Consider the following 13,504-nt stretch of genomic DNA (forward strand, 5'->3'; position numbering starts at 1 on the left):
AGACACACAAAGTGTAATATTGAGAGTTTTATGTCCAGTCCTCCTTATGTATACCATTACATTTGTTTTTAATATAAGAATCTGTTGTTCATTTGTGAAGGCATCTCTTATTGGCTTGGATTTGACTTTGTTTAAATGATCTATCATTTGGACTTCTGATGAAGGCTTTAAGAATATTGAGAGGAATAGATTATATAGGAATGGAACAGATGTTGTGGATTATTCATGAAGTATATCTGGCAGGAACATGAACATATTTCTAAGCATATATGATGAGCAGTAAAATCTGTCCAAATATAAATTTGTGTTTTTTAAAAAGAGCACAATATGCAAAACAAAGTAAATGATACAACATAAAATACACGTCAAATTTTATACTACATTACACTACAAAATGTGGATATTATTTCAAGTTTAAAAAGAAATGTTAATTTCTGAAAAATTGTATTGTTTCTGATGCTATTTTTATGGGAGCACATATATTCAAAACCTAAAACAAAGTTAGTATAGAATGATGTGTCAAGGAAAAAATACAGCTTGCATTCAAAGATGCATCATATCTATGCATTCTTGTACTCTACATTTTCCATCTTGTTTGTTACAGTAAAATTATATTTAGTGTAGAAGTAGATATTGATCTGGAGATGAACACACCAGAATTTTCTCTTTCTGCAGATATGGAATAGGGTGGGGGTCAGAAACTGAACCCAGATCCAGATTTTGCATCTGGCATCTATTTCATTAATTTTAATTTCATTAGTTCAAATCCATTCTGAGCCTCCCCAAAGATTTATAATGTAGTGTATCGTAGTGGGTGTAGTTTGGAACCTGAGCTTTGATCTGTATTTTATGGCTTTATGGCTTTGGTCTATTCGCACTAGTTAACAGTGAGAATTCATATAGTCTCTACAGAGACTATGTTAAATGCCAGATCAAACTTCTTAATAATCCATTTTCTTTCTCTAATACCAAATATATACATTCCTACTCAATGGGTTTACAATAACTTTTGTTTTATGCTGTAAAAGTACATTTTCTTTCAATATTTTATTTATTATTTGTGAGGGGAAAGGCTTAGTGCTATGTAGAATTACATCAGGTGCTAACTGTTAGCAGACCTTTCTTGGTCTTTTCCCATGTTTTGTTCTAAATGTAAATGCAGCTGCTTTCAATTTTACGTCTTGCTTTCATGTCTTTAATGGCCTCTAAAACTATATTTCCAGGGACTTCTGATGAGAAATTGCAATCATGATTATTCTCTGGACATTGCAAAACAATGCCTAGGGGAGAGGAATTGCATCATACAGGGCTCCTAGCTATTGTTCATTTGGTATTGAGAATTGTTGATTTAAAGCTTCAGTGGATGTTATCTTTATTCCCGTTTAAGATCTTTTGACTTAATGGTCTACATCATTTAGGGGATTATAGGTATTTTCTTTCCCTAAAAAGGCACATTTCGTATTACCGATGTGTTTCTGGCAATCTTACCTGCTGCTGAGTGTTCTCTGGGGCCTTTTATTTCCTTGGAGGCATAGTAATAATGAAGAAAAGGACCCTCACTGTAAAAACAGAATTAGAAGTTTCAGAATAGAATAACACCTACAACTCCAGAAGCACAGCTAAACCCCAGATGATCCAAATTTGGTAGTAAGAAACAACCATTAAATTGTTAGGGAGATATATAAATGCTTCCTGTCTGCTGGCAAACCCACTGACTAGAGAGGATGGCTAATGGACCACATTCTCCTCATAAGCTTGTTAGAGCCTGTTTAGATATCACTGAAGATACCAGTGGTGTCTCTTATTACATCTATAGGCCAAATGCATCCATGGTGCAACCAAGGTGCTGCTCTGTTAGACATGAATAGAAGTTGCATGCCTAATGCTGGGGCTGATATTGGCCTTTGTGTATTTATATATTTTGTCCTGCATCTTTTTCTCTCCATGCCTACGTAGTTCTTTAACATATGTATCCTAATGTAAGAGGTTAAATTTATTTGTATGTTATGGGGTCATGTAAAAATGTGTACTGCATCATGCAGGGTTCCAAGATACAGTTAGATTAACAATTCTGTATGTTAAACTATCTTCCTCTAGTCCCATTTAATTTCTTTTGAATTAACGGTCAAACATCACTTAGATTCCAGGGATTAAGGATATTTCCTCAGTTGACTTATTTCTTCATCCATCTTTAGGCGTGACCCTAGTTGTACAAGGTAGACAGAGGATAATGGAGTCTGCTCTGTGCTGCTCTTTTGATGTTTGCAGGTTTGAAAAAAAAATCAATAAGAGTCTGCTTTTTCTCTGCATTCACATACTGCACTTGAAAACTTGTGAGCTGGTTTATTGTATGCACAGGTCTAGCGGATCTTCTCACCTCCCCCATTTATACTATTGTACAAGCATAACAAGGCAGTGCTATCTTCAGTAATAAGCTTATACCATATTAGAATGCTAAGCTCCAGATCTCACTTGAAGAGCTTAGAGATCTCTGCCTTCTCTCCTGAAGTTTACAGTAGCAGGATGTAACAGAAAGCAGAACAACAACATACAAAAGCCCCTAAGACTCTTTGAGATCCGGTGGATTATAAATAATTTAAATGGGTGGCAGGAGTGGTGGCTATAAACTAGCTATTCACCAGAATATTAAAAACAGGAAAGAGCCCACCTCCTCCCCCCAGCTGCAGTAAACATGTCTGTCAGCGTTGTGTAGCATTCTATCAGACTCCCCTTTGTAAGATAAAAGTATAATCACATTGTGAAACATAACACTGGATACTTATTTCTACAACAATACAAATATAATTTGGCCCATGTTGCTTCTCCTCTGAAATGCCCCTTGCTAACTGTCTCTGTCTTCAAGGGGATGTGTAGCATAAAGAGAAAGTGTAAATAATTATATAGAAGCCACCCCAAAAAATTGCATTGTAATTAAATAACTATTAAAAGTAGGAATTTTAAAGTGAGTAATGCAAATATAAATTGACAGATCATCTTAATTCAACCTAAAATCAATTCTAAGTCAATTTCAAGTTCAACTATGTGTTGAACTTCCTCCAGGTCTGTTTCCTCTCCCTTCTGAAATTAATCTGATTCCTGCGGACATCTGAAAAATGTATGTTTGCTTTCTTCTGATAAATCCAACAAACTTTTGGATTAGATTTGCTACACAAATTCCCTGTGGGATATATCTGCTGCTTTCTCTCAGCCATGTCTTCTCTTCATCTGGCATTCAGAATAATTTCATTCCATTCCCTTCAGTATTCCAATGTGAATGCATTGAAAAGAGTGACTCTTCACAGACCTGACTGTTTTTCAAGATTTCATTGCATAGTTCAAGCAATGCTCACACAGTTGTTACAATCTGATGGGCTTGGGCCAAATTCAAAAGTCATTTAAACTGGTGTAATTTACAATACATCATCTTCTGGCCACCTCAGTATCTGCAATATGAACTGATTCTTCACCACCCCCACTTGTAAGTTGCTTTTACTGCTTTGCTTCTCTCTGAGATTCCCTTAAACTTGCATCTGAATTTGGCCCATTGTCTTAAACAGATTCCTTGTGGGAATATGTGTTTGAACAAATAGAAGTAATCCATCAATCAACATTGCATAAATTTCTTGACTAGTGAATGTCTATTTTCAGTTCCTGACTTCTTAATTTTGGATTTATTTTCTAGTCAGTCTGTTTTACCTTATCAAAGCAGTAAACATTGGTTTTGTACAGATGCCAGGGCTCCATACAACTGGACCACTCTAATTTATATATCCAAGTTTTGTGAGAAATAGACCCAATTTTCTTGACTTCATCCATAGATTCATGGGCTGTATCAGATCCATTATGTAGCACATTACCTTCTGCTCATCTCTTATCACTACAAAGAATATGCTGAGAAGGGCATGCATAAATCCTACCTGCCATCTTAAGACAAAAATCCTGCCACAAATCCTACCTGCCATTCTAAAACTTATGGCAGAGTCCTGTGACATTCCTGGTTTTGCTTTGGGCAATCTTTTGTCACAGCATGTTCATTAGATGGGGTAGATTTTCATTTTTCTATCCCCCACTACTTTCCATTAAGACCCTTACCAGAACCAAGATGGAGTTTTATTTAGTTTCATATGAGGCGACAGAAGCATGGAACATTGATGTGTTCTCAGATTTTTTTTAAAGTACATTTAAGAGGCAGTCAACCTTGTGATGGACTAGTTATAGTATCCATTCGGCTTCCATTTTCATCACTATGTACAGTCAATTGCAGAATTTAACCTGGAGCTGATATAATCGTGGAACACAGTTACTTGGCCAGAAAAGGTGGAAAATGTTACAATCTGAGTGTCCTGGATCAATCAATCAATAAGTCCAGTAGAACTCCAAGACCATGAAGATTGGAGACCAGATCTCCTCAACTGTTGTTGCAGTTAATTTCCCAGATAGATTGATAAAAAGATTCCCTCTTCCCCCATTTTCATTTATGTCTTATTTGGGATAAGTTTGAGACAGTTGCTTTCCATCTGTATATTTACCTATTTACCTCTCAGACATTGTGACAACTGGGTGGCAATGCTGGCTGTCATTGAAAAGACCTAAAGCTGTGTATTGTCAGTGCATTAACAGCAATGGTTTTTGATATAATTCCAGAGTGTAATCTATATTGGGAACACAAAAGGACATTCTTTGCACCAGCTGTAGAACCAAAGTGAGAGCAGAAGGAGGGAGGATAAAAAAGAGAAAAAGAAAGATGTAATACCATCTGAGCACTCTCTCAATGTATGCACATCTCTTGAAATTTCTGTTGTTCATTTTTTAAAAACCTTGTCTTCAAGGAATATGTGTGATATTTTATTGTCATTTTTCTTTCCAATTCAACTGTGAACTTGGATATATTCACCCTTGTAATTTGGGTATAAAAATTTAACCAGCTGTTGTAGATTTTGGTATAACAGAAAACTCTAGAGTGAATATGTTCAGGCTGTGACAAATGTAAGAAATAATTTGTTCAGTCCTTGGTAGGATTATCAGTCCCTAGCATCTTATTTGATGATCCCCCACTACCTCTTTCCCACTTCAGGGGATTTTTACAGTTTTCAGGATGCAGTAGAGCCACTACAGTAGTTCTGCTCCACAGGCTTAATTTAATAAATGAAAGTTAGTCCTTTATCCATTGTGTGGTTAGGTATGTTTATCTCTACTGGGACAGAAATGCTGGTATATACTGTTCTGAATGATTTCATTAATGAGATTCAGAAATTGCAAAGTGCAGTTTGTCACCTGCTGACCCAAGGCAAGGGTAACAAGATCTAGATGACAAATTATGGCATGGCAGGAACTGTATGCTACTAACATCTTATGGAAAAGGCACCACATCTATTCAATTCAGCTCCAACTGAGCAGGAATGACTAAACTATATAATGCAATGGTTAACTCACATTCACCAAATGGCTGTTAATACTGATGGTTAATCTTCGTCCTTCATAAGACACACGTGAGAGGTGAATGTTGTATAATATCACTGTGCACCATTTCTTTAAGGTGTTTCTCAATTAGGACATTCAAGTGGGAGATTGGGTATTCATAAAGAGAAGTCTGAATATGTCCTTAGGTATTATGTCATCTATTCCAGACTTGAAATTCTCTTTCCAAACTAAGAAGGGCAGAAAATGATAGTCTGCCTCAATTTCAAATACAAATCATGCCTGCAGACATTTTAAATGGCTGTTTGTTAGAGGAAATTGATTCGATTATATATCTCTTCCCAAAACATTACTGTGGGTTAGCAGTAACCTATTTCAAGATCACATGGTCTCAGTGGAAAGTTTTGTGCACAAAAGAACAGTGACATTTTTCCTTTTCCTGAGATCCTCACTGTCACAGAGGATCAAGTGATAAGCGGAGTTCAACAGTATTCTAACCCTCTCACAGAAACTGTCTTCTCCTACTAGCCACTTCTCATCTCTACTTTATTTTATACTACTAAAATAAATCTAAGGCAAGGGGAATAAAGGCAAAATTTGAAGCAAAAGGAATAAATCTGAGGCAAGGGGAATAAAATTCTCCTTGAGGCGTTTAAGCTAAAAAGTATATGACTTGGGCATCTTTGAAAAGCAAACAGCCCATTTGTCATTGCTATTAGGGTTGCCCCTTTTGGTTGGACATATTCCTGGAGGTTTAATCACATGACATAATCTTTAATGAAAGATTAATCTAAAATTCCTGGAGACTCCAGGCAGGCCCGGATTTACACTTTATACATCCCTAGGCACAGATCTTCAGCAGTCTTCCGGTCTACAGCTGACCTTCATATTTTCCATTCAAGGAGGGGAGGGGGGATTGGGGTGACTTGCTCGGCCAGCTCTGGGTGTGGGGAATATGCTCACCCCCAGGCTCCAGTTTCTGACCTAGCCAGGGGCCAGAGGGCGTTAGGGGGAAAAGGAGGAGCAGGATGGCGGGTCCCCGGGAAAGAGGAGGAGGAGCAGGGGGTCAGAGTTCCGGCGCTCATGTGAGGCCCCCAAATTGGTCAGGGCCACTAGGCTCGGGCCCTGTTGTCCTGTATGGTAATCCACCAGTGTTTAGGCACCCCTAGGCATGTGCCTACTGTGTTTAGTTGGAAATCCGGCCCTGTCTCCGGGACAATCCTTGAGTATTGGAACCCTAATGTCCTTAAGGAGTAGTGTCACGTGTTATCCTAGTGTATGTGTCCTTAGAGACTAGGGTATTGTCAAAACATAATATTCTGAAGCAGAAGACTAAAATATTATTTCTTTTTCCAAGGGAAAGCTACTAGGCTGCATTGAAAACCTTAGAAAAGTAAATCTGAATTTCATCATTATGAGCAGGTTTTCTTTTTATAACTCCATGTTATGAATAATCCAAAACTAGGGAATTTTATAGAGGATTTGTTTATGGTGTTTGCTAGTGCGGAGATAAGAACCAGAATTCCTACAAAAATTGTAGAAATGCAAGGAAACTCACAATTAAAAGTGAAGTTCTAACCTAGCGATCCATCCTATAATACTTCAGTGTGAATGGAAGGAAAGATTTTAAAAATGAAAGAGTTCAAACTAAGGTCAGGAAGTCCAAACTGGATTTGAAGATTTTTGGTTGTTTTTTTTTTTTGTTGTTGTTGGTTAAAATTATTATTATAACTTCATTTATTACAAATGAATTCACTTATATTTAAGGTAATATTTAAAGGCTTCCAAATAGATCACTTGTCTGTTGGTTATATGTTAACTTGGAAGCTTTTCAAATGTCTAATAGCCTGTCATTTAGATTAATATATTTGAATGAAGTACAGAAGGATTTTTAACACTAGACACATCAAGCCAGTTTTAACACAATACTCTGACAATTTATTTTGTAAAAATACCAAGTTGAAGTCCCACAAATTGCCTACAACATTTTATTTGAAGAGAATTAGTTAATTTTTCCAGTTATGTCTGCCAAAAAATGAATCTAAAGCTGCTATTTTTGGTTTCATTTTATGTAGTATATGGTTAAAAACGATCTATATGGATTATTTTCACATTTTGATTAAAAGGAAAAACCCTATGCTATTTAGTTGGGGCTTTATTTGCTAATAATAAAGCCAAATGAATTTTATGGCAAAGTTACAAAGCTTTGGCCAGAGCAAATTAATAGACTGAAATAAACTCTGCCAGTGTCAAATGGAAGTATTGAGTGTAAAGAATTACCGGAAATTCAGGAATCATAATTCATAACCTGACACAAACATGTAGGAAAGTCATATGATGGAACATTGGCTGTGAAGGAGGAGTCGGTTAAATAATAGCCTGTATTTTCACCTGGGACTATCAAACATGGACCTGTGCATAAACACCTCTTCTTCAATGAATTCTTCATTGTACGGACTATCCTTCCTGTTAACTCAGTATTATTTTAGGAATTCAGCTCAAATGATTATTGCAACTGTGGTGACAACTGACTCTGAGCCCTGGTCTACACTGCACAGTTAGGTTGACATAAGCTGCCTTATGTCGACCTAACTATGTCACTGTGTACACTACAGCCTTGCTTCTGCTGATGTAAGTGCCCTACTATGCTGACATAATAACTCCACCTCCACAAGAGGCATAGGGCTTATGTCGGGGTAGTTAGGGTGATGCAGTGTCAATGTAGACACTGCATTACTTACATCGGCTGGCTGTACTGGAGCTGCAAAATTGACAAGAAATCCCAGGTCCCCAGTTGGGCTGCTACCGGGTCTTCGCACCAAGCCAGGCTGCCACCCAGGCTCCCTGCTGGGAGCCCTGCTGCTCCCTGGGGTTTCAGCTCCTCACTCCTGGCAGGGTGCAGATCTCCCCACCAGAGGTGAGAAGACCCAGGTAGCTGCCCTCTCCTCCCCCCAGTCCCGGCTGGGAGTGGAAAGGTGAGAAACCCAGGGGCAGCTGAGCACCCAGCAGGGAGCTGCGTGGAGCTGAACCCTGGTTCTCCCCCTCTCTCCCGGCCCCTCTTTAGTTGGTGAAAGTACATCCCCTTGTATTTTGCTAAGGGTTTCAGTTAACAGCTTCCTGGAAGGGAGTTCTGTTACCATTCAAATCAGCAGATCACATCTGTAGCTTCTTTGTTCAAGGAAAGCTCCTTAGACACTCAGTTATACATTAATACGGAAGCCAACACTTGCAAACTTGTCCATATTTAGGCATCTAAATGCAAGCTGGAGATTTTCAGAGATGTGAAGCACTTGCAATTCCCAATGAAGTCAGCAGAAGCAGGAGATTGCTCAGCACCTTTGAAAAGGAGACCCCTTTTACTTAAGCATTTAAATGTGGATTTAAGTACATGATTTTAGGCCCCTGAGTTGGAAAAGTTTTATCAAGTATTTCTTAAATGTCCTTGACTTTTTCACATAAGCTTATTTTTAACATCATAAGAGTGCCTGCTAAGAGCTGCTTTCTCTCTTTGCAGGGACCTTTGTCGTCAGAATAAAGCTTGTGACTATTACTTCAGCATAGATGCGGATGTTGTGCTGACAAACCCAAAGACTTTAAGAATTCTGATAGAGCAAAACAGGTTTGATATATCTTTGCCTTAAAACTGAGGATGTTGATTTTCCCTAGTCTGGAAATACTCTCCAGGATCCCCATTTTTTTACTTGTTCCTTCTCAGGCATTGAATTATTGTAAGAGAAAATCAGCACAATTCACGCTGGAGCTTATCTGCATTCCACTCTATTTGAGAGGGAGCACAAGGTGATCATGTTACTGCAAACTGTGTGCTGCCATTGCCTTCAAAACTGAGGAACGGACCTGCCAACAGACCACTAAACCATTCCAGTGGCAAACATTTTTTTAACTTTGTAATTAATCTTGGTTTCTTCTTTGCAAAAGCCTGCTTTAAAGGAATGCTGAGTTTTCTGTAGGAAAAATAATCAGACCTAATTACTGGTTAATGGAAGCACTTTCTCACTTGAAAATGGTAAAGAGCAAAAGGTAGGTGAAGTGAGCATACTCACAGGACAGTTAGGTGGAGGAGTGCCTGTCTTCCCCCCCAATTCGTGCATAGCTCTAGGGCTTAGGTGTCTGGATGCACAAAGCGGGAGAAGACAGGTCGTCTTCCACTGAAGGCATATGCAAAGGCAGGAACATAGACACCTGGGGAACTTTTACTATGAAACCGTAGATGTCAAGCAAGTTTAGGCACCTACTGGGTTCGGAAGCAGGTAGGTGGGGGTTTTGTGAATCCCAATAGGGCCTGATTCTGGAGTTTAGGAAACTAAAGGCGCAGCTATAGGTACCTAAGTCCTCTTGTGTATCTAGCCCATGTTGACCAGGAAGATACTCTGATTGACTCTTTATACCAAGCAAGGGAGCTAGCAATTCACAAAAGGTCTTGCATAGAAGAACATGCACCATCTCTGGGTACAATTCTCAAACAGCAATTCCCAATCTGAACTTAAAAGTATATAAACCATTCTGAAGGCAGCTACGTGCTGTCATTGCTGTCCATTAAATGAAGCAGGATTTCCAAGATTGATTGATCAAAAGTTGTAAAATTCAGGCATAAAAGTAGCCCACTTCTTTCAGTCTTAGTATTTGGAGCTTTAAAAATAGATTTCATCTTGGAGATGATAGAACATCTTTGTTCTTGCTCTTAAGAACAGTTTCTCATTGTTAAATAATTTCTCAAGATACATGACAAACTAAACTTTGACATATTTCTGATAGAAATAGAATTTGTTAGCTTTTTACAATTTCCAGAAAAGATCCAACATTGAATACTATTCATGGCTCGTATTTTTTTTCTACTTTAGGGCCAAACCTTGCTGCTTTTACTCATGTGGATCTGTGAATTCCCATGTGAGTAAAGTAGGTAGGATTTGTCCCTGAGTGGTAATGCCAGGCTGTTCAGGTGGGTCAGAGAAAGAGGCAGAATGTTAGTTCCATCAGCATATGTTGCAACCTTGCATTTACCTCATGACATGAGGACTGAGTTGTAGATAAAGGCATAGCTGGTGTGTCATTTTGCTTATATTTGTTTGCTGAAATGTGTTACTTTTGTAAAAGAGACGTTTAGGATCCAGTGTACTGCAGACAGAAGTAGCACAAGCTTCACAAATAGACCTACCAGGGGACAGTACTTAGAACAGAATTTCCATTATTTTGCTTCCATTTCTAGCCACGTCACATTTCCCTTCTAACCTCTGTTTTAAATGTCTACCGAGTTGTTTTACTGTTTGAAATAAGTTCCATAATCTAAATCCTTGCCATCTTTGGCCTTTGCTACAAAAACCTTAGCTAAGATTTGTTAAGAGCAACTATTTGTGCTACTCCTGTCTGCAGAAAGAGGACAAGATAGTATTTACCTCTGCCTGAAAACTCTATGATTTATAGGCATCCTGGGCATAGCAACTGAATTCCTATTTGTTGTTCTCACCTTTGGGTAGCTGGAGGTTTGGAAACTGACAGTTAATGAAAATATTTCCCTTAAGCTCAAGTGTAGAACTGCTGCTTCTAAGAGTTGATGATTGATGGTCCTTCAATTCTGATGCTCTGTCAAAGCACAGAAGTGAGAGAGGCCATTGATATGCAGCAGACATTGATCTTCAGCCTCACAACTGTTTTAATGCCAATAGTATCAAAGTTCATTTTAATTTTCTTATTGCACATCATTTTTACAGAAAGATAATTGCTCCACTTGTAACTCGCCATGGGAAGCTATGGTCCAACTTTTGGGGTGCTTTGAGCCCTGATGGCTATTATGCTCGATCAGAAGATTATGTGGATATTGTCCAAGGGAACAGAGTGTAAGTTTTAAGTTAATCACGAACACTAGATACCTGTGTACAATAGTTAGCAATACATTCTTTCCTTGCCTTAGAAATATCAATATTTTCCATGTAAAGAGAGAGAATTTCTGAACAGTTCATGTCAATTCTGTCAGTAAATTTTTTCAATAATCTGGGATCACTTTTTTTATTCTTCTTCTGCAACCTGGAATGGAAAGTCACAGGGCCTAGCGCAGTGAGGGCCTAGGTACTATCACAATACATCTAATTAATAAGTAATGATTGTCAGTACTGAATATGATTACACTATGAAAATGAACTCTAATTAATTGCAAAAACTGAAGGAGTTATAATGTTAATCTGCTGTTGTGAATTTATGCCAAAAAAGAATCCTAGTGACACTTCATTAAATGTGTAACAACTAAAGTGCTTTCCCATCTCCTCTGGACAAGCACAGTATTTAATCAGCAGTTGAAACTAAAATTAATAACCATTTTTGTCACTGCAATATTTGTTCCATTAAATGCTGTCTATATTCCATCCTTAAAACAGCACAAAAATGTTAGACTAAGTCGAAGCAAATGAAAAATATTTTCATTTCACATACAGTAACTTTTCCCAAAATGAATGCACTTTAAACTACTTGGGGCCTGATTCTCATGTGTGCCCATGACCTTCACTTAGCCCTGACAATTGAAAAAGGTCTTACTGGCCTGATAATCATTTACAGTTATGTACTGATTTTATAGATCTGCCTCTGAGAAAAGGAAAATCTGCAGAGTAGTGCATTGTACTGTGGACATGCCTATTCGTTGTTATTGGTCCAACTGAATTAAATTTATGGCCTGTTGCATTCTCTGGGTATCAATGTAAAGAGGTCAGTCCCATCTGTGAGAAGCTACAGTAGGGTGTTAGTGTAAACATAAAATCTGTTTACTAGTTTTCTCCATCTCACAGAGTAGTGTAATGTTATAATATAAAGGAATTTGATTGATAGCCTGACCTAATCTGAAAAGGGACATGTTTATATATTTTAAATCCACGTTGGATAACTTGGTGGTGTTACTTTCTTCATGATAAAAGCTCATAAAATGTGAATTACTGTCCTGACCCTACAGAAGGGTGTGCTCCCTTCAAGTCCATCTGTAGTTTTTGAGATATCTTGAGAACCTTACAGCATGATTGCCTTGAACTTTGCTTAGGCTTGTCAGTAAATAATAAACTCATGATGTTCAAACTGTAAAATACACAACACATTCCAGTTTTCATAGTCTTAAACCTTTTCCCTTGGACTTCTTTTACAGAGGAGTCTGGAACATCCCTTATGTCGCTAATGTATACTTAATTAAAGGACAGACTCTCAGATCAGAGATGAGAGAGAGAAACTATTTTGTTCGTGATAAGTTGGATCCTGATATGGCACTCTGCAGGAATGCCCGGGAAATGGTAAGGTGTATGTATAATGATTTGCTTTTAAACAGTACATGCAGATTTTTTTTGATGTGTCCTGCTACACTTGTTTGTATTTAAACTTAAATTGTGTTCACTTCTTTCTAATTAAAAGTACTAGCCAATTTTTTGTAGGATACTAGGATTTTTGTGATAAATTTTTTTAATCAATGAGAAGAATACAATGGAAGCATTTGACTTTGTTCGAGACCAGCAGACTGGTGCACTGACTGCACAATGATTCTTATTTATATGACTGCACAATTATTCTTATTTATACAGAGTGAAAATTCATAGGTACTGTAATTACCTTGCCTGTTGGCACAATTGTGTAATATGATGGAGAACTCAGTGGCTACCTTGTTAATGTATCAGTTATCATTGAGTATATCCATTTGTCTTGAAATTTCTTCATTAATCTACACAGTTTGGAACTTATAGCAAGTTAGATGGAACACTGTGTTTTATATTTCAGTGAGAATACTTAAAGTTGATGATTGAAGCTGTTAATATAAACATCTTATTTTAAGCTGTTTTCAGAATGGTGATACTCTTATTAAAGGGTGTTGCATATTGAGTGTTACTTGTATTATACTGTCAGTAATATGAAGACTGATTTATATTATAAGAGTATAAATATGTAAATCCATATTTGTACTGATATTTACACTAGTTTCAGAACAGAGACAAATAAGAGGTAAAACCACAGCTATTTCCAGACAGTATAGCATTGAAAAATAGCTTGCTGAATTGAACAAGAAAAGTTGGCAAGTATTAATTTTTTTATTCCCTCCATAACAAGG

At 37.6% G+C, this 13,504-nt stretch overlaps 1 protein-coding gene across 2 annotated transcripts in view; it reads left to right on the top strand.

Annotated features, from left to right (window-relative positions):
* PLOD2 (procollagen-lysine,2-oxoglutarate 5-dioxygenase 2) overlaps positions 1 to 13,504 on the top strand; it is a 77,414-nt gene that overhangs the window by 54,977 nt on the left and 8,933 nt on the right. For both annotated transcript variants that reach the window (XM_067555677.1, XM_067555761.1), the window contains exons 11-13: positions 8,933 to 9,037; positions 11,145 to 11,270; positions 12,557 to 12,698. In XM_067555677.1, the coding sequence (XP_067411778.1) occupies positions 8,933 to 9,037; positions 11,145 to 11,270; positions 12,557 to 12,698 (373 nt within the window). The remainder of the gene's footprint in view (positions 1 to 8,932; positions 9,038 to 11,144; positions 11,271 to 12,556; positions 12,699 to 13,504) is intronic.

The sequence above is a fragment of the Emydura macquarii genome, unplaced genomic scaffold (genome assembly GCF_026122565.2).
Source record: "Emydura macquarii macquarii isolate MOO-44397 ecotype Brisbane River unplaced genomic scaffold, CSIRO-AGI_Emac_v2 contig_18, whole genome shotgun sequence".
In the NCBI taxonomy this organism is placed as follows: Eukaryota; Metazoa; Chordata; order Testudines; family Chelidae; genus Emydura; species Emydura macquarii.